Source organism: Phasianus colchicus, chromosome 1, assembly GCF_987193195.1.
Source record: "Phasianus colchicus chromosome 1, bPhaCol1.hap1.1, whole genome shotgun sequence".
NCBI classification, from domain to species: Eukaryota; Metazoa; Chordata; class Aves; order Galliformes; family Phasianidae; genus Phasianus; species Phasianus colchicus.
Genome location: NC_143436.1, coordinates 37,597,753 through 37,623,031, shown reverse-complemented (window position 1 = coordinate 37,623,031; position 25,279 = coordinate 37,597,753). Strand labels below are relative to the sequence as shown.

Below are 25,279 nucleotides of genomic sequence, written 5' to 3'. Positions count from 1 at the left end.
TGTACCCAGGGCATCTCTGGAGACTGGGGATCTCATGAAATGTTCTCAAGATAAGCTGTGTTCCCATTTAATAGAGATTGTTACATTCCTTTTGTAGAAAAATTTGTGTTAGAATAAGTGACTTGGGGAGGTATTAATCTTTTGTTCCAGAGATGATATTAGTGATAGCTGGATACAAAAGTATAAGTGACAACCTTGTCTATACACAAGGAAATTCACTAGCAGATAGGAGGAGGAAACAAGCATTAAGAATAGCAAGTAGCAAGTCACCATCTTCTTTCCCACAACGGCTTGCAAAAACAAAGCAACTTCACATAACAACTTTCACAAAAGGCTCTCTCAACTTTTCTTCACCTTTCAATAATTAGACCTCCCAGTATCCCTTGAGGGGAAAGTATTACTTTGCAAAAACTAAATTACTTTGCATTCTTCTATGGATAAATTATTTGCCTACAGGCACAAAGCAAATCAGTGGCTTTGATTTATAGCTCTGATCTGGCCTGACTGTAGGGGAAGACATTTCTGGATTTGCATGGAGCCCCACCAGAGAAAGATCCAGCACAGGGCCAGAATCCAGCAGTCTGAGCCTCAGTATTCTTTCTAGGAGAAGGCATTCACCCTTTTTCTTGCCCAAGCTACTGCTTTCAGGGTGATGTCTGCAATGTCTTTGCATTATGTATTTGACAGAAGAAAATAGAATACAGTAAGAATACTATAATGTGATAATGTATGTTTATAGGCATTGACACTCTTCTTAAAATTGTGTTTGAGCAATCTAGCTCTAATATTTCTTGTTTCTATAGAACTCTTCACTAGTTAATTTTGTAAGTGTGTCTGATCGGGCTCATTTAATTCATCATTTTCGTTTGACTCATTAATCTCTGCCTCTCCTTTGAAAGATAATCTGCATTTAATGGCTATGTTATGTAATATGCAGCAAGACAGGAATATCTTGCATACTTTCAGAGGGCAACATTGTAATGTTTCGCTAGATTTATCTATGCATCAAAAACTCATTTTTAAGATACCCAAAGTACTTTCAATTACCAGTGGGATGATTTTAAGATTTAAGCTCTGCTATAATTTGTTTCTGGGAGAGTCTAAGGATTAGAAATCAGAGTCATGTAAGAGTTTTTCAAGGTACAGCTGCAATTATACCCACAAAAAACAAAGGTGGGAATAAATTGAATGATATATTTTAAATTTTCTTAACAATAACTACTCACTGTAAAACCATCCCTTCTGACAATCACTGTGCTAAGATTTTTCATAGAGTGATATATGATTCAAGGCATTGGCAGGGGGAAGGTGAGCTCAAACCCTCACTTTCCCCACACTCATTGCAGGTCTTCTCAGGAACACAAAGTGCTTGCAGTTCTGCTGTCAGCAGGATTGTAGAATTCATTTCCAGTGGCAGATGTCAATCTGCACACCTTTTAACTTGTGAATGAAGGTGTTCAGTGTTCTTCAAGCTTCTCTTAGAGACACAAACTGACAGCAGCTGGAGAAATTTAAAGACATTGCAGGGCAGTAAATCTGCCCCAGTATTGATTTGGATTCCTTCGTAATATTTTTCCCAGACTGGAGACTCTATAGAATGTTGAAGGAATGCTTGCAGACCTGGATGCTCACCTGGGTCTTCTTCTGATATTTCTTCTCTTAACTTCATCCCATTGCCTTTACTGGAGGATTCACCATATCCATTCTAGGAAATTTGGGATGCCTACACTGTGGTGCATCTTCCTCCTCCTCCTGTTGCCTCTAAAGCCATATATCACTGGAGCTGATGTAAGAATCCCCATACTAAACTTAAAATGATAGAAATAACTAAAGATGACATTGCAGATATACTCTTAATGGCATTAGGACTCATCTTAAGATACAATCGTAGAAACTTCCTATTTTTTAATGAATTTATGTTACTTATTGATTAATCTGTGAGACTGTCTTTCATGGGTCTTTCTTTTAAGATTTTCTCTGTTAACTTATATACCGTGTACATTTATTTGCTTGGATACATTTTATTTTCCTAATCACTTTGCTCAGGATTTCATTTTGTTAACAAATCGAGATGCCTAATTAAAGCAATCAAGTTCCATCTCCTTAAATCTTGTTTTGTTTCTCATCTTGAATTCTTTCCCATTTTAAATTCTGTTGGAGAATGAAAAACGGAATGTATTATTCCAATTGTAGTGAAATCAGAATTGGAAAAACATAGATTATAACTCATTGCTCAATGACAATGTGTATTAGAGTGTGATCCCAAAATGATGCTAGCTCATTTTGCTACTGTAACTCATTGCAAACTTGTACCTGCTTTACTCTGCTAAGTCCTTAGACTATTTCACACTAATGTTATTCAAGTTTCTCCATTCTACTGATTAATTGAATTTGTAAATTATTTTTTCCCAGGAGAACAACCTTGCATTTAGAGGTGAATCTTATTTTATTTTTCTGCTCATTATTCAGCTCTCTAGGCCCTTGTAATTTTTTCCCCATCCTTACTGTTAACAAGTCCATCACACTGTAAATTTCATTAATGGGTTGTTTTTTCTTCCTTTTTGAGAAATCATTAATGAAGATATTAAAAAACTTAAGCAAACCCAGGCATTCAGTAGCATCTCACCCAAGTCTTACAAATTGCCACTTCTCATTATCTTTTGTTAATAGGTCTTCAGCCAGCTTCAGCCCATGCATGTGCTGCTTTGTTCCCTAGACAATTTGAATTAATTTTGAAAGCTGCTGATGAATGCTTTATAAACAAACAAACAAACAAACAAATAAATAAATAAAAATGATAGCCACAACTCTGAATTCATCAAAAAATATTGATATTTTGTATAAAAAACAACCAATCATGTTTGTTTTGCAAGATCCATACTTTGTAAATTCACATTACTTGTTGCTGCTTCTTTCATCATCCTCCAGAATTTTAGAAATCCTTTTTCCGTAGCATTTCTTTAGCATCCTAAAGATCAAAGTCAAATTTCTTAGAGCATTATTATGGTTGCATGTATATAACCACATTGTCTGGATGCCTTCAACTTTCTGAAGCCCAGTAGTAGATAATAATTGTTTAAAATTATTCAATTTCCATTCTTCTGTTTGTATGATACGTAACCGATAGTGGTTTGAAATGAATGTGGAAGGTGTAAAGCCTTAAAACTGCTTCCTGTCTGGTCTTGTTTCTGTAGACAATTTCCAGATTGTTGACACAACACTGTACTTTTTCACTTTCATACTTATATCTCAATATCTTCCTTCATTGAGTTTCCTGGTGCTATTTTCTGTTCCAGTTTCCCAGTACTATGCTAACCTTCTTACTTTCCAATGTGTTTTTTCAAAGCCATAATAGTTTGTGTTATTATTTTATTTTTCTGCAAATTAATTTTTTTATAGCCACCTCATTCATAACTTATTGACAGTTGCCTTTGCTGTGAAGAAGATAGTTGTGCGATCTTCCCTGTATTATTACATAATACCAATAAGTTTTTGTTCATAATAATGTAAGACATTGCAAATCAAAAAGATCTGGAGCATATAAAGTCTATTATATATCAGACAAGAAGATTTCCCCTACCATGACATCAAAGACAGGAAGAAATGGTATTACTCGTGAATAAGGCAGAGATGATCCAAGACAGCACGCAGTACTCCACCAGGAGCAGGTCGTGCCTGACCAACCTGGTGGCCTTCTGTGATGAAATGATGACATCTGTGGACAAAGGGAAGGCAACTGATGTCATATACCTGGACTTCTGCAAGGCCTTTGACATGGTTCCCCACCACATCCTTATTTCTAAACTGGAGAGTTACGGGTTTGAATTATGAACTATTCATTGGAAAACGAGTTGGTTGGAAAGTCGCAGACAGTCAGTGGAGCTTTGTCCTAGAGGAGGCTGGTAGGTAGTGGTTTCCCCAAGGATCCATCATTGAAACAGCGTTCTTTCACATTTTATTGATGACCTAGACACTGGAATTGAAGGTACCCTCAGTAAGTTTGAAGATGACACGAAGTGGAGTGACGCAGCTGATGGAATGAACAGTATCCCAAGGAATATGGACAGGCTTGAAGAGTGTGCCCATGTGAACCTAATGAGATTCAACAAGGTCAAGTGCAAGTTGTTGCACTTGTGTCAGAGTAATGCCAGGTACAGGTACAGACTGGGAGAAGAACTCACTGAGAGCAGATCTTCGGAGAAGAACTTGGGGATTCTGGTGGACAAAAAGCTGGACATAAGTCAACAGTGTGGCCCAGAAGGCCAGCAGTGTCATGGTCTGCATCAAAAGAAGGATGGCCAGCAAGGAAAGGGGCATTACTGTCCCTCTCTATTCTGCTCTTGTGAGGCTACATCTGGAGTACTGCATCCAGGTCTAGGGCCTCCAATACAGGTAGGATGCAGAGCTGTTGGAGTGGGTCCAGAAGAGGGTCAAAAAGATGATCAGAGAATGCTGGAGCATTCTCTTATGAAGAAAAATTAAGGGAGCAGAGCTTGTTTAGCCTGGAGAAGAGAGAGCCTTGTGGCCTTCAAGTACTTAGCAGGAGTTTATAATTAGGAGGGAGACTGACTTTTCACATCGTTTGATAGTGATAGGACAAGTGGGAATGGTTTAAAACTAAAAGAGGAGTAACTAGGGTTAGATATTAAGGGAAATTTTTTCACACAGAGAGTGATGAGGCACTGGCACAGGCTGTCCAGAGAAGCTGTGGGTGCTCCATCCCTGGAGACATTGATGGCCAGATTGGAGGGGGCCTTGAGCAATCCTGATCTAGTGCCTGATTTAATGGTTGGCAATACTGTCCATGGCAGGGGAGTTTTGGTTTTGACCATTAGAGTCCCTTCCAACCCAAGCCATCCTATGATTCTATGATTCTACGAATCAAACAAACCAGAACCTTACACAGAGAATGCATCTGCTCTCTGCTCTTTGAATATTTCAAGAACTTCATTCGTTTTAGTCAAAAGTACTACTCTGTATCTTTTCCTGAGTAATGTCATCAAGAAACAGTCAAACCCTAAATATCAATTTAGGTATTGAAAGTTACTATTCTACATATCGTGTGGAAAAAATTTGTCTTGAAATCAGTCATCAAATTTGCAGCAGTGGTGGACTATTATCTGCTATCTGTAAAGTGTCATAGTTCAGAACAGTGTATATCCATTAGTATACTTATTTTGGATCACATGCATTTTGACAAAAGAAGTTTGCAGAGAAAAAGAAAAGCACTACTGAGACTCCATTGGTTTGATGATTACTTTTTTAATGCATGTTCTGATCTTCTCCCTGAGTTCATCTTCAACTACTAATTTCTTCTACAGTAAATGAAATAACATTTTCCATGAAGTGTATAAATCACTTTGGGTCATGTCTTAAAATTTCCTACTTAAATTAACCTACTACTGAAATTAATTCATGATATTAATCTTTTCTGGTCACCTTACTGCATTAGTTGCATATTTTATGATGTGATACATTGTTTTTGCTCCATATTGAGTAAGAGAACCTTGGTAACAAGCTCAGATTTAGCCATCTATCCAGCAGACATCTAAACTTAGCAAATCTGACACACACTGTAGGAAACAGACTCTCTGGAAGTAGTGCATTCCACTGGTTTGTCTCAACTGTTCAAATCTCTGTAGCTGTGGTAAAATAGGACTGGATAGAACATTAATTGAATCATTACTACCAGGACACATGGAAGTCCCAGTCCTGCTCTGCCTTCAGGCCAGTGGATACAATTCTTTTCTCACTGACTTCAGTACAAATTAGAAGTTGGTAGCAAACACGGAGAGAGTGGGTGTACTTATTCATTAAGAAGACAAACTACCTTGACCAGCTGAAGGTGAGTCCACTTCACTTACTGAAGTCTATTCGCATGCCTACACTTACTCTGCTGCATTTTATAGAATCAGTTCTCAATTTCTTAGTTTTAGCAGATGTTATTTTTTACTTTAGTTTTCAAATGTAACACAGTTAGTATTTTGTACATTTATGCCATCAGGCTTATATCTGGTCAGCAGAAGCTGCTGGTATAATGTATGTAGGAACGAAATAGCAGACTCTTAAACAAATCACTTAGGCACTCAAAATGTGTAGCACCATTTTATATCCTCTTACAAAGTACAATTGCTGAACACAAATGAAATGCTTTTAAAGTCATAACTGCAATTGCACACACAAGTTTGAAACTATGACCTTCATTTCCTCGTTTATTATATGCATAATTTGGAGTACCTGGCCTCTATAGCAGTTCTGTGCAGATATATCAATTAAAAATTTGCCCATTTTTAATTGTGCCATATACTTGCACACAAAAATATTAAAACGCCTACCTCATATACGCCTTTGAAATTTTGATATTGGGCAAGGTCACAGAGGAATGAATTATGTTAAGAGAGAGACAGTTTTTATGAACCATGATCCCGTTTTGTTTTTTTATTCAGCTGACTGTTCTTCCCAGGCTGAACTGTGTTATTGAAAAATGCCCTCAGTGATAAGGAGATTTAAACAGAACAAAAAAATTCCTGAGTCAACCATTTATCTGATACTGAATTCTATGAACTAATCTTAGCTCAAGCAGGAGCTCCCTTAAGCACTTTGTATATTTTAGTATGATACAAGAACTCTCCATACATGGTACAACCTGTGGCTTACATTGTTTTAAAACTAGAGGCAAAAATCTGTACTGCATGGCACACCCAATGAAATCCTCATCCAGCTCCCAGCCTAGACCAGTCACAGTAAGGCACTACTGAAGTCTTCAAATTTTACTGCTTCTCCACACTGTGAAATTTAGTGACAACCATCATCAGCTATTGATCTTAATTTAGACATAGCTTGTCTTGTGTTACTGATAAGTACAGGAAGAATATCTTAAAATGCATGTTTCACTGATCATTGGCCAGTGAAGAATAAAAACTTGAGCTCTCTCCTGTCACACTGGTTCCGCTGGAGATAATCGCAACTGATTAGCATTAAATGGAACATATTGATGCAGAATAACCTTCTCTATTTTTTTTTTTTTCCTTTCTTATAGTCAAAATTTATCCTAAATCCTCTTTTTATTAGCTTTTTGCAGAGCCAGAGTCTCACTTGTGTCTTGTTCATTTGTTCCAGCTTCATTGGTTAGAATTTTCCTCTGCCTGTCCTTTACAGCTGCACAGACTTTCAGAAAACAGTCAAGAAAGACACCCCACTCCCCTTTTCCCATTCTCCCATGTGCCTCTGCTTTTCAAGTTGACGCAACCTCCTTTGGAATTACCTGCCTTGAGGTTCTTATGTGCTTGGGTTAACCTACTGTGACATCAAATATCCAAAAACTTAGGCACTTTGAAAGGGACAGAACTGCTCTGATTTAAACTTATACATATGGAAACACATGCTGATTTTTGTGTTAAGCCTTCTATTATGACACAATTATGCTAACTACAGAAATGTGTTTCAAATTCAATCTGCTAAGCAACTGAGTGGGATGGAAACAAATGGGTTACATCCATGATTGTAGAGCAGAAACAATACATAAAAATGCCATTTGGGATATTAACTATAAATAGTTAATGGATCTAAAAATGCATTTCTGAAAATGATACCATTTATTGAAATCATATTTGTGAGCTGTTTCATCTTTTTAAGGGACTGTCTCACATTTGTGCTTGAGCTCACTGCAACCTTCTGACAGTTTTATCGTTGAAAAGTTCAAGGTACATCTCATAATTGCACCAGGAACATGCATTTATCACTGGCAACAGTTCTGTGCCACATGAAATGAATTAGTGTAATAGACATGTCATGTAATAGCATCTCATTATCCTCCCCCTCTTTCTCCTCTTTCTTAACCTTCTGCAATGAGCAGGTCAAAAATGATGGTAAGTATAACAAACGCGATTCCTGACTAAGTTCCAGAAGCATTACTTTGCTAAAAGTAATGGTGTGGCAGTAGAGTGAGTAATTAGCATCACTGAGAAAGGAAAGTGCAGAAAGTGCCATACAGGGGTTTGAGATGTAATGCTGCTGCTGCTGCGCCTGTAGTTCAACAGATACTGAGGCACTTTGGTGGGACAGGGACAGCACCATGCAAGACCAGGGCCACTTAGAACCCCCTGCACTGGTTTCTTTCTTGCAGCCTTCTAATTACTGCTTAGAGACAAGCTGATACAAAGACAAAAACATACAAAATACACCCAGACTCTCCCAGCTGTTCCTAAAGTTGCTGTGGCCTGAGAAGGAGAGCGGCAGGTCTGTGTCAGAATGAGGAAGTAATACAAAAGAAACACACCTGAGACTTAACTCTCCCTATGGCCCTGTTGATGCAGTTCTCATTCGGCCTTGCCGAATTAGCCCCTGTTCTACTGTATGTCCAATTGGCATAGACATACAGTACATAACAAGCTAGGTTCAGTACAGAGGAGTTTCTGTAATTTGACATCAGCAGAAGATGAAAACAACGACTACAATCACTTGCAGGCATTTCAGTAGTGTGTCTCTTTCTAACTATTCAGCAATTTGTTTGTTTTAATTAGATCGCACAGTATACGCAGCTGTGTATATGGCTGCAAACTCAAAGACTAAGCTTCAACATAATGAGGCTTTAATTTCCCAAGCACATCCTCATTATTTCACATCAAATCAGCCTTACCTTCCTTGCACTGTTTTGACAACTGCCTTTGTTCTCAGCTTCCCATCCTATCCACAATGCAGCCTTGTCCACCAAAATAGGTTGTTCTCAATACCATTCCTCTAAAATGTGGTTTATGCGTTTCATTCTCAGAAGAGCCAGGATTACCACCAGCTCACAGAATGGTTTCTTTCATTTCATGAGGCCTTGATCCTGCTCTGTTCCAGCATGTAGGAGTCAAAGTACCTCTAATAGCAGTCAGGCCCTGCACGATGGCTTCTATCCAGAAAGTGCAGATTAAAAGAAGCTAGATATTTTTTGCTAAGTATAGGAGGAAGCAGGGAATTATTCAGGAAAAACTGATTTTCCGTTATTAAGATAGATCTGAATAAGCAAATACTCAAGTCAATTTACAAACCAAAGTCTCTAACTTCTCTCCCTTCAGCTCAGCTGCTGAGCTTTCAAAGCAAATGAATGTCTTTAAAGTTCTGCTCTGACTGAAGATACTGAGCTGAGAGCAAATAAACAGCTCTTCATTTGGTCTTGTATGAAAATGTTCAACTTGAAAGCAGCTCAGCCACTGACTGAAGTGCTACTGATTGCTGTGGCTGCACTGGGGAAGAAAAAAAGCATGTTCTTTTTGAAGCATGATTAGGAGATGTTCTGCCAGTGGGATTTCAGAGGGAAGTGCCATTTCTCACTTTTCACACCCTGCCTCCTTTGCTAAGGATGCTTCCAGGGTGGCTGTGCAGCTTGTCTCACCTGCTTTAACTCCCACAGAGAAGTTTATGTAGTAGAAAAGGGAAGGACGAGGCCCCCCTTTGGGAGGCAGTACACCCTAGCCTTCCACTGTTCATTCTACATACCAGGATCCCATCTTAATGTCAAGCCTCTGTACCAGCTCCCAAACCACCTCTTCGGATGTCCTGTATTTCTGTGTCAGAACTGAAGTTAGGAGAAAGACATGAAGGATACATTTCCATAGTTCATAGACAGGTGCACATAGGAAGGTCACAATTCTAGTCCCACCGGAACCCTGTGAAGTGTTCCATGGGTAGGATGCTATGTGCTCAGGTAGGACCCAGCTCTGCTTACCCGCACTCAAAGCACCTGTTGTGCTTTGCGAAATCAGGACCATACAGATTCCTATTTATTTTTTTTTTCAGCACACTAAGGTGTGCAAATACAGAAGAAAACATCTTTATTGTAAAAGAAAGAAGACATTCTGTTCTTGAAAAGTGTATTCTGAAAAATACAGTGTTGGCTTTTACTGCCAGTGATGTCAATGTCAAAGCTCCAATTGACTTCAGTGAGAACATGATTTTATCCAATGGGTAAATAATTGCACATATTTCACATCTCACATTGTTACTGAAAACTGTTCTTCAAAAAAGCAAAATAATCGACTGAATTCAAGCACTCTATTAAAAAATCATTTGATTTGCATTCCAGTTGAAATCACTTTTAGCAATGAAAAGATATTTTTGCTTATTCAAAATTTACATAATTAGAAAACCACAAAAGACAGGCACTGCTCTCTATTCCGGTCTCAGCTTAAAAATATTTCCAAGCCTGAATTTTGTATTTTCTCAGGATCTCTGCTTTTTACTAATCTCAGCATTTTAATGCTTTGAAAAATTCCTCTTGTCAAAAAAATACATTTTCTTGCGTGTTTTTCTTTGTAAAACCTCAGTGTATCTATTCAGCATTATTAAACTGTTATCTCAACTGAAATGGGAACATAATCAAAAGGCTGGGTATTATTTATCTTAGCTGTGTCTCCACGTCAGAAAATTAAGACAGTGATGAATTACACATTCCTATAGAAAATTTTATTATCAGAGACAAAATTCAAATTTGTTCTGCTAAAAATACAGAAGATAAAGCTTCTCATTTAAAAAAAAAATCCATTTAGTCAGTTCTTGGTGTGGAATAAAATTTTATGTTGAACACATTCTGGTTTCATACTTATGGAGTCATTTTTGAAGGCATATCATAGAAGAACACTTCTCTGGTAAATTGTAACATAAATTCATATATTTTATCTTGTTAGTGGTTTAATTTGCTGGTTAGTGTTGTATATTCAATAACTAACATTATAAGAATAATTTTGTTCATATTCCCAAATCCTAAGATGTTTCAAACACTAAATGAAAAACGCTATTAAAATTGGCATTTTTAGATAACTGAGAATCAATTAATATCTTCTCTTTATATGCAAAATATGTTTTCCTACAAAAATGAAAAGACAAGAAGAGGAGTTGGCTCAATAAAAAAAAAACTAACGACTCTAAATTGAGCACATCACTATATTCTGAGCTTGAAACCAATGACTACATCACTTGCCAACTTTACATAATTTGAACCACATGATTAACTCCACAGAAATTAGGGGTACTGGCTATCTGCCTACATACACGGCTGAGCTGTGGTCAATTGCTTTCCTGAGCTGAAACTTTTGAGTGAGAGGTCTAACTATGAATAAGCAATGATAGCTTTGTCAAAGCAAATGATCCAGAATTAGAAGCTATATATGCATGTATAGCTGGTACGTAGAGACAAAACTGAGATAATGCAGTGATCTGTGTTTCCTGTAAATGGCATTCTGATCTTGCAAACACTTATTTGTGTGAAACCACCAGTGAATTGTATCTCAGCTGAACAAGCTCCACCTCTTACTTGACAAAGAACTGAACTCCATAAGAGTACAGATTTGAGAAGTGACGGAAAAATATGTTCTTCTAATTACAGTATTCAGAATTAATCTAAGGGTGAGACAGAATTAATAGAGAGATTCATCCATTATAACCAGCATTAATAGCTGCCGGACTTTTTCTTTCTTCTTAAGGTGTCAAAAGATCTTACGTGTGGAGTCTCTTGGGAAAAAAAATGCAATTTATAACCAAGCCTTTATTTTCAATATTATAGTCCATTATGTCATTGACGCATATGTAGTGGCATAGATCATTACTTTTCAGGGAAACAGTTTATGTATGTGTTTATCTTCTGCAAAAATAGAGCAAACAAACACCTTTCAGTAAAACATCAGACAGGAACTGCAATCTGTTTTTATAAGGCTGTATGTCTCATCCACACCAAAGTCTATTGTCCCTTGAACATAAAAACAACATAGCAAAATTACATTTACACATATAATAAAGCTGTCTTTGTACAGGGTAGTTATACAGTAATTACAATGATGTTTCTGTTAGGAACTGCTCGGAATATTTCTCCACATAATGTCCAGGGAACTTCATCGTTGCTCAAATCTACTGTTTGCAGGAAAGAGAGGGTCATTGCCACACTCTTCACAATACAGTATTCTGCAGTTCTCCAAACATATTATTATAAAGCTTTATCACACTGGAATCAATCACAAAGTATTACTCTAACAAAGAAAAAAAAAAAAAAAAGCAAAAGAAAAACAAAACAAAAAAATCTGTCATCAAATACGTGCTACTGAAGCGTACACACAAACATGTGAACCAGTCTGTACACCAGCCTAGCAGGCACCTCAGGGCTGCTCTGACAGCAATGGGTTAGATCCTCAGCTGCAGTTCACATCGGTCACTTCAAGGGATCTGTCTCATGCTGCGCTGTCTGAAGAGCCATGGCCACACGTGTGCCATCAGTTCAGTGAATTTCATTTTGAAATTACAGAGATGAACAAATTAGCTGTATCAAAATGGATTGCACAGAACAGAGACTGCATCTCAGTTCTTGGCCTCCTTTGCACCAGGGACATCCTTATCGGGCAAACCCACATGGTGCTGAGCAGGAAACGGTGGGGCCTTCTGGCTCACAGCCCCTGCTGCACCCCATACTCTTACAGTGCTGCCCATCCACATGCTCTTCACCAACATCACTCCATAGTAAACAGTGTACATAAAATAAGCAAAGTATTCAGCAACAGTACTTTACCACTCCACACTTAATCACTCAGTACAAATCAGCAAAGTATAAACGCTGTTTTCAGAGAAAGGACACCAGCTCCGAATCCACAGCACTTGTGCATGTGGGTGGTTCTCCTTAAACACAAAGCCACCCTGAAACCATTCCACATAGAAAGTGTTTTATACAAGCTGACCTCAACTGGGTTACAACGTAGGGCATTCTGAGATGAAGCTGCCCTCCACTGCCAGCATGAAGACACAAGATGCACTTCAGTTCCACCAGATTCTTCAAAATACACTTGACATTAAAATTCTGCTCCAACCAGGGCATATGGCCTTACTTCAGTAAAAAATCCTCATGCACAGCACTGCCTTCCTCTCCTTCCTTCTCTTTGAAAAATAAATTCCTTATGTCAGCAGGGGTTGCTCACACAAGTCAAGTTTTTCTGGATTTCAGAAGATAGGCAGAAGCTCCCACAGTTGCATGAAAAACAAAATGGCTCATTTTTTAAAGTTTTAGATGTTAAAAGGGAACTGCACAGACACCAGTGCCACACATGTTTGTACAGACACCTGAATTTTTTGGTGGTATTAGTACACTAAGTACTACTAAAGCACAAAGAATTTGTAGTGGCATCTTTCCAAATCCTATGTTAGAAAATGGGCTGAACTCATGGCACATTCTCAATATTAACAAAAAATATCATAAAGATTGTCTGCATTCTTACGCATATTTGAAAATTTAATGTATTTTTGACTGTTTGAAATGATTTCTCAACAACAGACACTACAATATTTGAGATCTTTACAAAGATTTTGGTCACCAGTTTCCAGTTGCAGTGGCTGCAGTGCAGGGATTTGGATTTTTCCATTCAATGCAGACTCACTAGCTGGACTTGTTTCCAAGGTCACACGAGGCAATGATGCTAATCTCCAAAGACCATCCACAACCCATAGCCAGCAGAGACCTTCTGTCCCTGCCATCTAGCTGACAGAAACTTGGATGGAGATTCTTTGCACTCCAGCTGCCCTCCTGATGCAGGCAGGCTCATGGGCAGTGGATGGTACAGCCTGCAGTTTACAGGCTGTTCCACCTAAAGCTGGGAGAACAGCCTGCATTCAGGCTGCTTAGCAACAGGACAGTGCTTTTACTCCTTCATACTCATACTGACACTGTGGCTATAAGCTCTGCTTTAGGACAGGTGGTCTGATATGCTAAGTACTTGTATCAGAAGTGGTGGTAAATATATTATATTACATAGACAGTTTCCAAAGTCACATTGCTTTTCCTCAAAGAGAAAGTTTCACATTTGACTCAAAGTCTATTTTCACTGCATGCAGTATTGGTTATGGTCATGTGGAAAACAAAGATCTTATTACACTGGTACTTAAACAAAGCCACCCTCATCATCAGATATCCATCCTATTCTATCCAAAGAATTAGACTGACTAACATTTTATGGGAAAATTATCTTTACAGAGGACCTTTCACACATATATACGTACATACACATGACATTTTCTTCTTTTATTTTTTTGCAATTTAGATTTAGGTTTAATTGTATGGTTTAAGATCCTTGCTGTGAAAAGTCCTCTCTGCATCAATGGTGATATCTCCTTTGACACTCTAAAGCCCAATGAAATATCCACAACAGCCAAAAAGCTACGTAAAATTCACCTTCAGTTCCCATCGTAGTATCAGAATTCTTGCTATATTCACTGAAAAGATCATCAAAGGTCACAAATTTGAAAGAACTTAATGACATATGAAGTTTTTCCATCTAAATCAGTCAAACTTAATGTTCAAAGTACTTTCAGTAATGGCAGAAGTGACATTTCATTTCAGAAGCAAGCTTCCTCATTGTTCTGCTCTAGTCACAATTAGCAGCAACTATTGTTTTAATAGCTGTCAGCAGAGGATATAAGAATAGTATTTCTACCAGCTACAAAGTAATAAGTTGAGAATTTTTGTAGTGGACAGTGTTAAAGAAGTACAATATGTTGCCATATTATTATGACAGCATAAAATTGTGTCCCTATGCCTTCCTATACGATTTAGTAAGCTGTAGGAATTAATAAGTGCAAGGAATCTCAAGTCACACAAAGGCCTCATCAAATCTCTATAAAATGACTTCTAAGCTTGAATAAGGGCCATATCCACACTGGTTTCACATTTTGCAGCATCTCCTCTCACTAAAAGGAACAGATTTACATTCTGTACTTGAAAATGCTAAGAAGTTTGGGGTATTTGGTTTATTAATCCTAATCCAAATTATAAAAATGTGTCCATCTGTAAATGAGGACAAAGGAAGAAAAGGACTGGTAAAGGAGAAAAAAATATCAATCAGATAAATATATATATGTATATATATATTTTAAGAAGACTATTAGAGTTTCCCATGAGGTATCAACTGTCCTTTTAACACATAGCTGTGTGAAACTTCCTACAAAATAATTCTTAAGACATATGATTAAATACAGGGGGATTGAATATTGTAAAAAAAAACTATTTAAAAAAAAAAACTATAATTTTGTTGGATTTAGTTCATTTAAATTTCATCCTGATTCAGTGTGAAACAGCTTAAATAAAAAATATAAAAATAAAAAGAATAGAAAATTACAATGGAAAGACTAAGTCAACCTTAATTAGAACTGTAATACAAACATCATTATAATACAACAATTATAAGCAATACATCAATAGGTATGTATAACAAATACATGTAGGGCTTAAAATTTGTGATAGACCAGTTGCTCAAGGTCACTACAATATTGATTTGCATCCAAAACCAGATAAATGTGCAAGAACTTAAATTCTAATGAACAACAATGGAAGTTTCTGTGCACTGTGCAGAATACACAGGCTGAATTAAATTTTCAACTTTGAAACACATTGTTAATTTGCCCTTTATCAGTGGAAAGGCCCAAAACTTCTATGTGCAGTCTGGAGGTATGTGGCTTAGTCTGTGGTAATGAAAAACAAAAGTCATCAAAGACAGTCTTGAACAGAATTTGAAATGGGAAAACCATTATTCACCTTTCTTTTCTCTGAAATCCCCAAAGTAACTCACGTTTGAGTGCTTGGCTTTCTGTGCACTCTTTGGAGATTATAACTTTGGGCTTCATTACAAATATAAAGAGTATTTGGCTTGCTTTTTTATAATAACAAATCCACATACAATTTCATTCAGTAGAAATTAAAAGTGTGACACTTACATAGTGGCATTGAGGCTGAGTTTAGTCAACCACATAAAATAATATTCTGCACTTTTAAATGCCTTTCTTTAGAGGATATTCAAGTGCTTTGCTAACATTAGTCAAGCCTCACAACATGCCTGTGAGGTAGGTAAAATACATAGGAGGAGGAGGATTTCATTCAACATGGATACAATAATGTCTCTGGGCACTAGGTTCACTAGTACTGCAACACAGCACAGAGGTTTAGGGATTACTATAAGGCAAAGAGTTAACAGTACAAGAGAACAGGATTACCCCTTCTTTTGGTTATATGTGGTCAAGCTAACGTACCCTGGAACAGATGACCACTCAAGCATTTCATGCACTTAGTCTGCAAACAGTACCTTGGTAATAACACAAAATAAGAGGCTCAAAATGGCCCATGATAGTGGTAGGACAGCTTAGTTATGAGATATTTACCAGTTCTTGAGGGAGAGAGTGCCATGGGAATGCAAGCCCAGAAATCAATACTGTCTCCACACAACTCTGATAATAACTGAAGATGCTGGGTTTTGGTTCTTTTTTGCACTAATATTTCAATTCACAAGCAACTCACTAGAGTTAAGAAACTGATAGTATAAAACATTTTGGTAATTTCCATGCCCTGTGAAGGAAACAGCACAATAAAATGTGCATCCTCTAATTTGCCTGACCACATGTTTTCGGTGTACAGTGTACAGGCAATGATGTGATCAGATGGTTGAGATGGACAGGGCTGGGATAAAGAAACACTTTTATACATCTATAACCACCCTCTGAAATTACTGCAACCTGCCTCCTGTAGACTCAGTAGTTTTATTATTTTTTTTTGTTTGTCTTCCTCCATCGTGGAGAGGAGAGCATTTGACCCCAAGATGAATCAGTTTTGTCCTCATCAAATAGCACCAATGGTGCAGATGGGCACTGTGCAACTAACATTTCCACTGCATCACTGACCACTCAAATTAAAAACTCAGAAAAAAGAAACAAACAAGAAAAGTATCACTCATTTAGAACACTTCTATGTGAAATACAAGGAAAGAGAAAAACCGTGTTTGTGGTATTATCCTATACAAATACATACACACGCACAGATTTCTTTCTCCATATTTCAGTTTTCTAAGTTGGCATCAATGGCACAGTCCATATTTGCACAGACACTGCCCACATGCAGAATATGATTTGTCTGTCATAGTAGGTCACTACTGATGCTGGTCTACTGCATGCGAGACAGTGGTTGGTTAATTTTTGTGTCTTTGAACGGAAGATATTCTCCTCTTTTCCTAATTTCCATTTAAATCCTATGTCTACTTATAATATTTGTGCATTATCAGCTGCATAAGTTATTACTGCACAGGTTAGGTGACCCATCATGAATATCACTGCCTTGTAAATTTGCTCAGAACAAGTGATTCACAGATTTTATAAAATCAATGCAAAGTTCTCTTCATAGACACTATGTTCACAGCTAAAGTTACACAGTTTCACTGATCAGCAGTGAATAAATTTATAATTATAGTGCATGAATGAATGAATGAAGTCCTTCTCTCTCATTTTCTCTCTCTCTTCCCATGTAAGATGATAATTTAAATATGGGAATATGGAAACTGCAGCTACAACAACTGGCAACTCAAAAAATGAGCTGGCACCTTTGTGACAATCAAAAGGCAGTCTAAATGGTGGACTAATTGGCAGCTAGTGAGAAAGCTGAATTTATATCTCATACTGCCCTAATTTGGAATCCTTCTGCATTTCTTCTTCCTTCCCTTCTTTTTGTTCATTGCAACGCTGATTGTCATAGAGAAGTCTTTGTGCTTTGTATAATGCCCATCTTTGATGTAACTGGAATTCACATATAAAATGTGGCTGTTATACATAAGCATGCTAGAATACAGGCAGAGACAGTAAAAGCATGCACAAAATAGTCTTTGAAGGGTTTTTTGTTTGCTAGTTTTTCTTCAACATTTACATGCACCACTTAATATCATGTTTGGTTGTGTACACTGAGGATCAGATTTCACAAGCATTCATGACCTTCTCTTCTGAAAAGCTTATTGACAATTTCACAACAGCCCAGTGTAAAAAAAAAAAAAAAAAAAAAAAACAATCAAACGAAACCCCCCATAATTAAGAAAAAGGAAAAAGAAAACTCCCTGCAATTTTATCTTGTCTTCATGATTTTAATGCTGATCATTTCTTAAACTTCTTTTCCTTTTGTAGTGCTTCTGGCTAAAAGTTCAGCTGGAAAGACAGATTAGTGTGTCAAGGATTTTCTTAACCACTGGAATAGTTCTTCCTTATAAAGTCTTTGCCACCGCACATTGGCTTCCACTGTTTCCACAGCACGAGAGAAAGAGGCAGCAGCTCCCTCCTCATAACTCTTTATAAAGTTCTTTAGCTGGAAATACAATTTAGCAAGTTAAATTTGCAAGAACTAAAGAAAGCAAATATTTCCAGTTCACATAAACAAGTCAGGCATTTAGGACAAATCTGCATAATCACTACTGAAGTATATGTACTATCACATACAAGGATTTAATAGGAAATGTAAAAAGACAGTAGATTGTCAATTATATATGAAGTAAATGCTTCAAATGGCACTGGAAGGTACTGACATGTCAATGTTGGATCACATTAATACCATTTCCTCTTTCTCTCCTGTACTGCACAGATAGCTGATCTGCTCTGAACTTGTATTTTTACCTAGGAAACTTAGCTGGAAGCACTGTAAAGGATTCTAACTCAGGTTTATTTGTAAATGTCAGCAGAATGCAGCCTTGATGTCCTTTTGTTTAACCAAACTTTATACCAAATTGATTTCAAGAGTTTATTTACCAAATTGATTTGCAGAATCCTTTTGATGATATAATACAAGCTGGTTGTTTAGAAAAGGAGTGGCTGGTTACAGTGGGAAGCGAATAGCAACAAAGCAAGCAGGTATGCGTTTGATGAAAGCCTGAAACAGATTCTTTCCCTTATGATAAAACTTTGATCTTTTTTCAACAAAGCGAAAAGGTCTCTGCTCTGTTCTCATGTATACTCAAATTATAGCCCTAGCCTCTGGGCTATTATAGCTGATGGCACTGGTGTGCTTTGAATTACTGTTCTTTTTAAGTGAGAGCTGCAAGGCTGATCTGCACAGTACATTGCCGGTTATATTGACTTGTATAAAATCAGGTAGGTTTAGCCACTGTTATTCACAATTAGTATATTTTTGTTTCCTGATAATGCCAAATTCACCTTGTGTATTTAAAACTTATTTTCAGCAGCTTTTCTATGGGTTAAAAAGTGAAAAAGCCAGTCCTTTTCACACATTTTTTCAGCTTCTCTGTCCTTAGTAGCTGCTGACACATTCTTGCTCCTGCCCTGCTTCATCCTTAAAATAAAAACAGCCTCATGGTCTGGAAGTCATTCAAAAATTACCTCTCTTAGTTCTTCTTCAGTATTAAGGAATTCTGTGACTCCACTGATAAGCTTTGAATTCATAAATAATGCTTCTCCGTACCTGCAAGGGCAAAGAAGATGCATGAAGTCAGTGCAAGAGCCAGGCCAGATGAAACTGAGAGAGTAGTCTTCTGTTACGCAAAGGAGAAGACGTGGGATCAATTCTGGAGATCCAAGACAATAGTAGATAACTTTTAGTCAGCCACTACTAAGCAGTATGGGTTTAACCCCAGTCACAGATGAGACTTCCAAAGGAGGGGGAGGACCAAATTGGAAGAACATCGCACGTTTAACAAAACAGCCTTCCACATCATGACACCAGGCAGCTCAAAAGCACAATTGAAGGAGAAGAGCAGCATCTATGGAGAAATATTCTGAGGAGCCCTCCTAGCTCTACCATCACAAAAGACTTTTGAAGTACTGCAGCTATCCCTGTATTTTCCATTTATCAACCTCATCTGCATTACAATTAACTACTGGATAAGAGAACTGAATGAAATTCCCTTGTTCCAGTACCAGATTATTAAAATAAACAATGTTGATAGAAAATAATAGTGCTAAAATAATCCCCTGGGCTATCATGTAACATCTTCAAAGAATCAACTTGTCAATGAAAATTCAAAATTTTGGGCAAAGAATAATTAAAAGCTGATTTGTAGCTGGGCTGTTCAATAACAATCAGCAATGGCATTCTGTGGGAAGCTGCTTTGAAACTGGCCATTCAAATACTATCCTTCCATCTTGTTCTCCACAAGCTTTTTTCAGCTTCTCAAACATAGCAACTCAAACAGTATTACATCTGAAGTTTTGCATCACATGTTGGAACAGTCTGTGGGTTGTTATTTTTTTTTTCTAATGTCTTCAGTATGGTGAATGCAATTTCATTGTAAACCAAAAGCAATTCTTTTCAAGTTAACTGTCATTCAGCACAGCAAGAAGCACTTCACAAATAGTTATCTTTATCTTTATCTGCACATATATCCAAAGAAATATGTAGCTAATTTGAACATGACTGCTCTGAAGATATGGAATTCAGCTCTCCTGTCAGACATGCAGAAATAATGCCAATAGACCTCAATGCAATTAAGTTTCTCTGAGGGAATAATTCAGTTCACACCTTGCTTTTACAAAATGACTGAGAAGTGGAATTCAAAGTTCAAAATGAAATGAACTAGCAGAGTCACAGCTTTCTGTTCTGCTTCTATTAGCCTGAAATTAATTACTCTTACATACCTAGGTACTGTAAGCCAGACAGTCCTTCCAAAAGGGAAGAGAGAAAGAAAGAGGGACAGCATGGGGGAGAGGAATAAGAGGGAGAGAGAAGGGAAATGCTGTTTTTTGAGAAATTTCTGTTTTGAGGAAGGTATATACCATGTTTCTCTCTGTCTTGAGCTTGTGTGAAGGGAAACACTGGTTCAGGGATCAAAAATCCTATTCCGTGAGCACTAATAATTTAATTCTCATGGGTATTTCAGAAAGTACATGCCTCTTTTTAAAATTGCAGCCACACTAGTGTATAGAGTCATCCAGAGACAAACACCTCCTATGGGAAGCATGGATTTCATGGTCCTTTAAGCAAGTTTAGGCTTTCTAACAAAGCCCTTTATTATTAGGTTCTCAGTTTAGAATCATAATTGACTGCTTGGAAGATTGGAACCTCCTCTTGATGGAGTCTTTTGACAAGGTTACCAATCCACTTTACAGAAGTGACCTCATAAAAACCATTTGGGGGTTTTTATTTTTCTTCAGTTCTTTATTGAATCCACAGCATGAACAAGAAGTAGCAAAATTCCTTCCACTGAAAACTATAACTTCATGTAGAACTGACCATTATGTATATTTGTTATAAAGTCAGTCACTAATAGCAATTATAAAATGGGCTCTATTGGCAAAAATTACAGTAAAGCTACAGCCTAAAATGGCATCTTGCAAGTGTGAAACATAAAAATACACACGTGCACGTGAGAAATCTTGCAAATATCAGTCTTTTTACTCTTCACGGAAAAAAAACAACAGCACTGTAGAAGCAAAACCTTAAACATTTCAGCTCCCGAGTCAGGGGTTCTCCACCTGCTCCTTTACTTCTGCAGAAGCGATCCTCTGATTCCTTACAATTGTACAGGCTCTGCGTTTGCATGAACTGAAACTGAGAGGCAGCATATTCCATCCACTTTGGACAGATGTAAATGGTTTCCCAGTTATTGACAAATCTCCCAAAATTGAGGGAACTTGACACTTGGCACGAAGGAAAGGAGGAATTCTTGTAGGTAGCTGTCAATTTTCACACACAGACACTATGTGCATGCATGATCAAAATAATTTAGAAGTCCAATTGCATGTTCAGGTAATAGGAATTTGAGCATAATGTTTTCAATTCTCTTCTTCAGAATTTTTTAAATCCTTACAGTCTTACTCTCACTGACTTCTCACAAAGACTGGGTACCTTAATTTGTAGGTAGCCTATGTAAAAGCAACATGAGTGCTTTTAAAGAATTCAGACATTATTGATATCTTCTGTGCAATGTGAATACAAGCATAATGTATAAATAAGAAGGGATGACATTATCTGGCTGTCATTCCAACTCTTTGATATGCAGTGTTTTAAAGTTAGAGGAAATATCATTATAGCATAATTCTATTGCCCTCAGCTATTTCTTATTATCTCATACATCAACATCTTCTCCAGTAAATTCAATGGAAAATACCATAGAGATATCACCTTATTAAATTAATGTTTATTACAGAGTATTATAGTTTTACATAAAATTAAATGATTAATTATAATGGTAGAAAAAAAATGTCTTGAGACAGAGTACACTTGAGCTATAATTCAGCAATAAAGCTTGCATTTTAAAAATGTAGTAGTGTAGCAAGCTTAAATCAGAAGTATAATTCTGCATTTTATTATGTGTTTCACTGGATATTTTAAGGAATAAAGTGTTAGAACAATTCCTCATTCTGAAATACTTTCGTAGAAGATTTTAATCCGTAATTACAAATTGAAGTTATTTTCAATAAACACTGTGTAAGTGCAGCTTGTATGAAGCATTTCACTCCACTGCATTGAATCCTTTGGCAATTATAGAAATTCCATTGGACGTCCCTGTCAGAAAAAATGCACAGGGCGAACAGCAACTGCTACAGTCCTTTTGTTGATTCTGAATTGTGTTTGGAGATCAAACTCTTTATGAAATACAAAGTCAGTGTTGTGCAAAGAGATAGACTTTGTTATTTTCTCATTAAAAAAAAAAAAAAAAGGACATTAAAAGATTTTCAATGAGGCCTTGCTGATTGCTATGAGCTCAGATAACAGCAATGCATACAAAGAGAGATAAGTAAAATTACAATTTTAAGCACACATAAGCTATCAAAAATTAAAACACACTAAAAAAAAAAATCTGGCATCAAGCTTTGTTTCTAAATCTTGTCCATTTGTCCACACCGTCTAACTCTGACCATGCCTAATACCACAGCTGTTAGCTAAGTTGTCAGATGAGCATACCCAATGCAAATTTTGACAAATTTATGCCCAAATAGTTTAGGCATAAATCCCTATATCCCTTCTGAAGGAAGAAAAAATACAAGCTGCTACTCTGAGCATATTAAATTGCACTGGGTTTCATAATAATAATGGCTTTGCCATGATCTTTCTGAGTAAAAGTCCAGTTCTAGAATAATCATACCAGCAGTGGAGGACTATTGATTTTTAAACTCTTAGTAGTCTTACAGCTTTCACAAAATATGCTCCTGCGATGTAAACTCCCCAAGCCAAATTTCAGTTCAAACCTGTTTTCCTAGCCAAACTTCCTCTACAACCTTTAAAATATACTATAAAATATCATCCAAAACAGAATGAACAAGTTTTTTAATTTTTAGGGAAGTTGCATAATCTCCGAGTTTCCTTAACTCTTCTTTTGATTATATGAAACACTGCAAGTTTGTGCATCTAGTTAGTAAGGAGAAGGATTTAGTTAATTAAAAACAGCATTTTAAATGCATCATTTAAAATACTCTGTGGTACAACAGAAGGCTTCCCATGGGTCCAGAATGGAACAGTTCTCCTACTTCATCTGGCAATATCTACCAAAACCATGAGGGTGGCCTAGCCTGAGGTCCTAATTTCTTGGACATCTGCTTTTGAGAACTTGAACTTCATCTGAGCTATGGTCCTTTCTAGTCTGTCAGTATGAGTTGTGAAATCTTTCAGACCATCTGGCTGTTCATAAATAACTAAATAAACTTCTTATTCATTGAATTAATATCAAAATCTTCATCAAAAAATGATTTTCAAACGTTGACTATGCATCTGAGTAGGAGCATGTTGCACACGTTCAAAGGATTCATAGTGCTCACGGTATAAGGAACAAACCCATCTTCTTCCTGCTCATTTATATTTAATTCCAAATGTTGCTCTTCGGTTACTTAGAACTCAACTGAAACACAGCACGGAAGAAAAGCATCAGAAATCCTTTTGAAAACAGAAATTTTCAAAAAGAGCTTGGCTTTGTTCCCTACCCTCCACGTCCTCAATGGCAGTTGAACTACTGTGCTTGAAAAGATTTTTTTCTATCAGACTTAAAACCAGCTAAATTCCTTTGGGAACTCCTGCTTTTTTATCTACGTGGAAGTAAAATTGCAGCAATTTGACACAAAGGCAGAATTCATTATCTTAAGCACAGACACAGTACAGCAATAGATATACACACAGATGATCATTAAGAGAGAAATGTTTCTAGGTATGATAAGAATAAATGTATTTGTCACTTACATGTATGTATTTCATATTTAGATACATTTCTATACATAGAAAAAGAGAATGGATTTGGTTCAGGAACATACATAAATACATACACATATATAAATACATACACATACAATACTTACACAAACTACACAGAAACAAGAAAATGAACATAAATTTCATGGTTTTTTTTTTTTTTTTTTTTTTTTTAATATTTACCTGGCATTTAATATTTTCCATTTTTCTCTGAAAAACTTCCAAGCAAGATCTCTTCCATGTGGATTTCGAGCAACATGGATTATCACATCAATTGCATCCTGATCCAGGACAACTTCTGAGTTGAGAGACAAATTCAAAAGTCTGGTAGGAAAAAAAATGAAAAAAAAATCCTTTTTAGTTCAGTCAACACATACTCTAACAACAGCATATCTAAAAACTCTGAAAAAAAATAGCTACTGTCAAATGATTTTCTTAAGTCTCCAAGTAAGTTTTGTGGTTTATTTCTGAAGATCAGACACATCTATGAATCAGATGAATCTTGAGCTTTGGTATTGAATGCTGGTACTCCTAAAGACAGCATAATTGGAGGGATGCAAAATATTTCAGTAAAAGCTGAGTAGAATCTTTCATGTATAGTTTTATGAAATCAATAAAATCAGACTGGTCAATACATTTACAAAAAGAGTATGCCAACAAAACAAAACAAAAAATATTTTAAGATTTCAAACATTGCTAAATGAACTTAAGACAATTCAGAAATAAAATAATGTTTTATATTTCATGCTTATTAATAAAATAACATGAACATTTAAATAGAAATCTGTACATAATTTTTTGTACCTGTTAAGCAAGTTTCTGTCATCACTGCAAGTTAAGGCTTCTAATAATATTTTCTTCTCAGAAACTGCTAATGTAGAATGAAATTTCATCCAAATGAACTCCCATACATCTTCATCCATCAGTGAAACTCCTGTACAGTAGACAATGTCTCTCACATTAAGTGGGATTCTGAAAAAGAAATCAGCAATTGCACTCTGATAAATAAGCAGCCTCCTGATGTTGGAAACTAAGGAAGAACATCGCTACTTTTAGGAGATTCCAACTGTTTTCGTGCAAAACTACATTTATATCTCCAAAATGCACAAAAATTTTCCCAGACATCCTGATGGATTTTCTAATTGATAATGCATGTTTGCCATTCCTTTCATAACCCTGTCATAGTGGCAGAAGAACATAAATCATGGCTGTCCAGTTCATCAACATGTAATGTATCATGTAACCTGCAGGACAGGTAACATAAGCTCTGCAAATTAATATGGGATCTTATCAGCCTGCTGCTGGGCTCTGTGCCAAAACTCCTCCTTCTTT

At 36.7% G+C, this 25,279-nt stretch overlaps 1 protein-coding gene and 1 long non-coding RNA gene across 2 annotated transcripts in view; both read right to left on the bottom strand.

The window, feature by feature from the left end:
• Window positions 1–2,015: 2,015 nt before the first annotated feature.
• On the bottom strand, window positions 2,016–3,692 carry LOC149919511 (uncharacterized). Its single transcript, XR_016463621.1, has 3 exons — window positions 3,581–3,692; window positions 2,882–2,968; window positions 2,016–2,151 (listed from the first exon to the last, which is right to left on the bottom strand). It is a non-coding gene; the product is annotated as an uncharacterized LOC149919511 (long non-coding RNA).
• A 14,120-nt stretch (window positions 3,693–17,812) lies between these two features.
• TRHDE (thyrotropin releasing hormone degrading enzyme) overlaps window positions 17,813–25,279 on the bottom strand; it is a 208,174-nt gene continuing 200,707 nt past the window's right edge. Inside the window, exons 16-19 of the mRNA XM_031589702.2 lie at window positions 24,752–24,919; window positions 24,131–24,271; window positions 19,150–19,231; window positions 17,813–18,124 (exon numbers count right to left, since the gene is read on the bottom strand). Of these exons, the coding sequence (XP_031445562.2) occupies window positions 17,981–18,124; window positions 19,150–19,231; window positions 24,131–24,271; window positions 24,752–24,919 (535 nt within the window). The 3' untranslated portion in view covers window positions 17,813–17,980. The remainder of the gene's footprint in view (window positions 18,125–19,149; window positions 19,232–24,130; window positions 24,272–24,751; window positions 24,920–25,279) is intronic.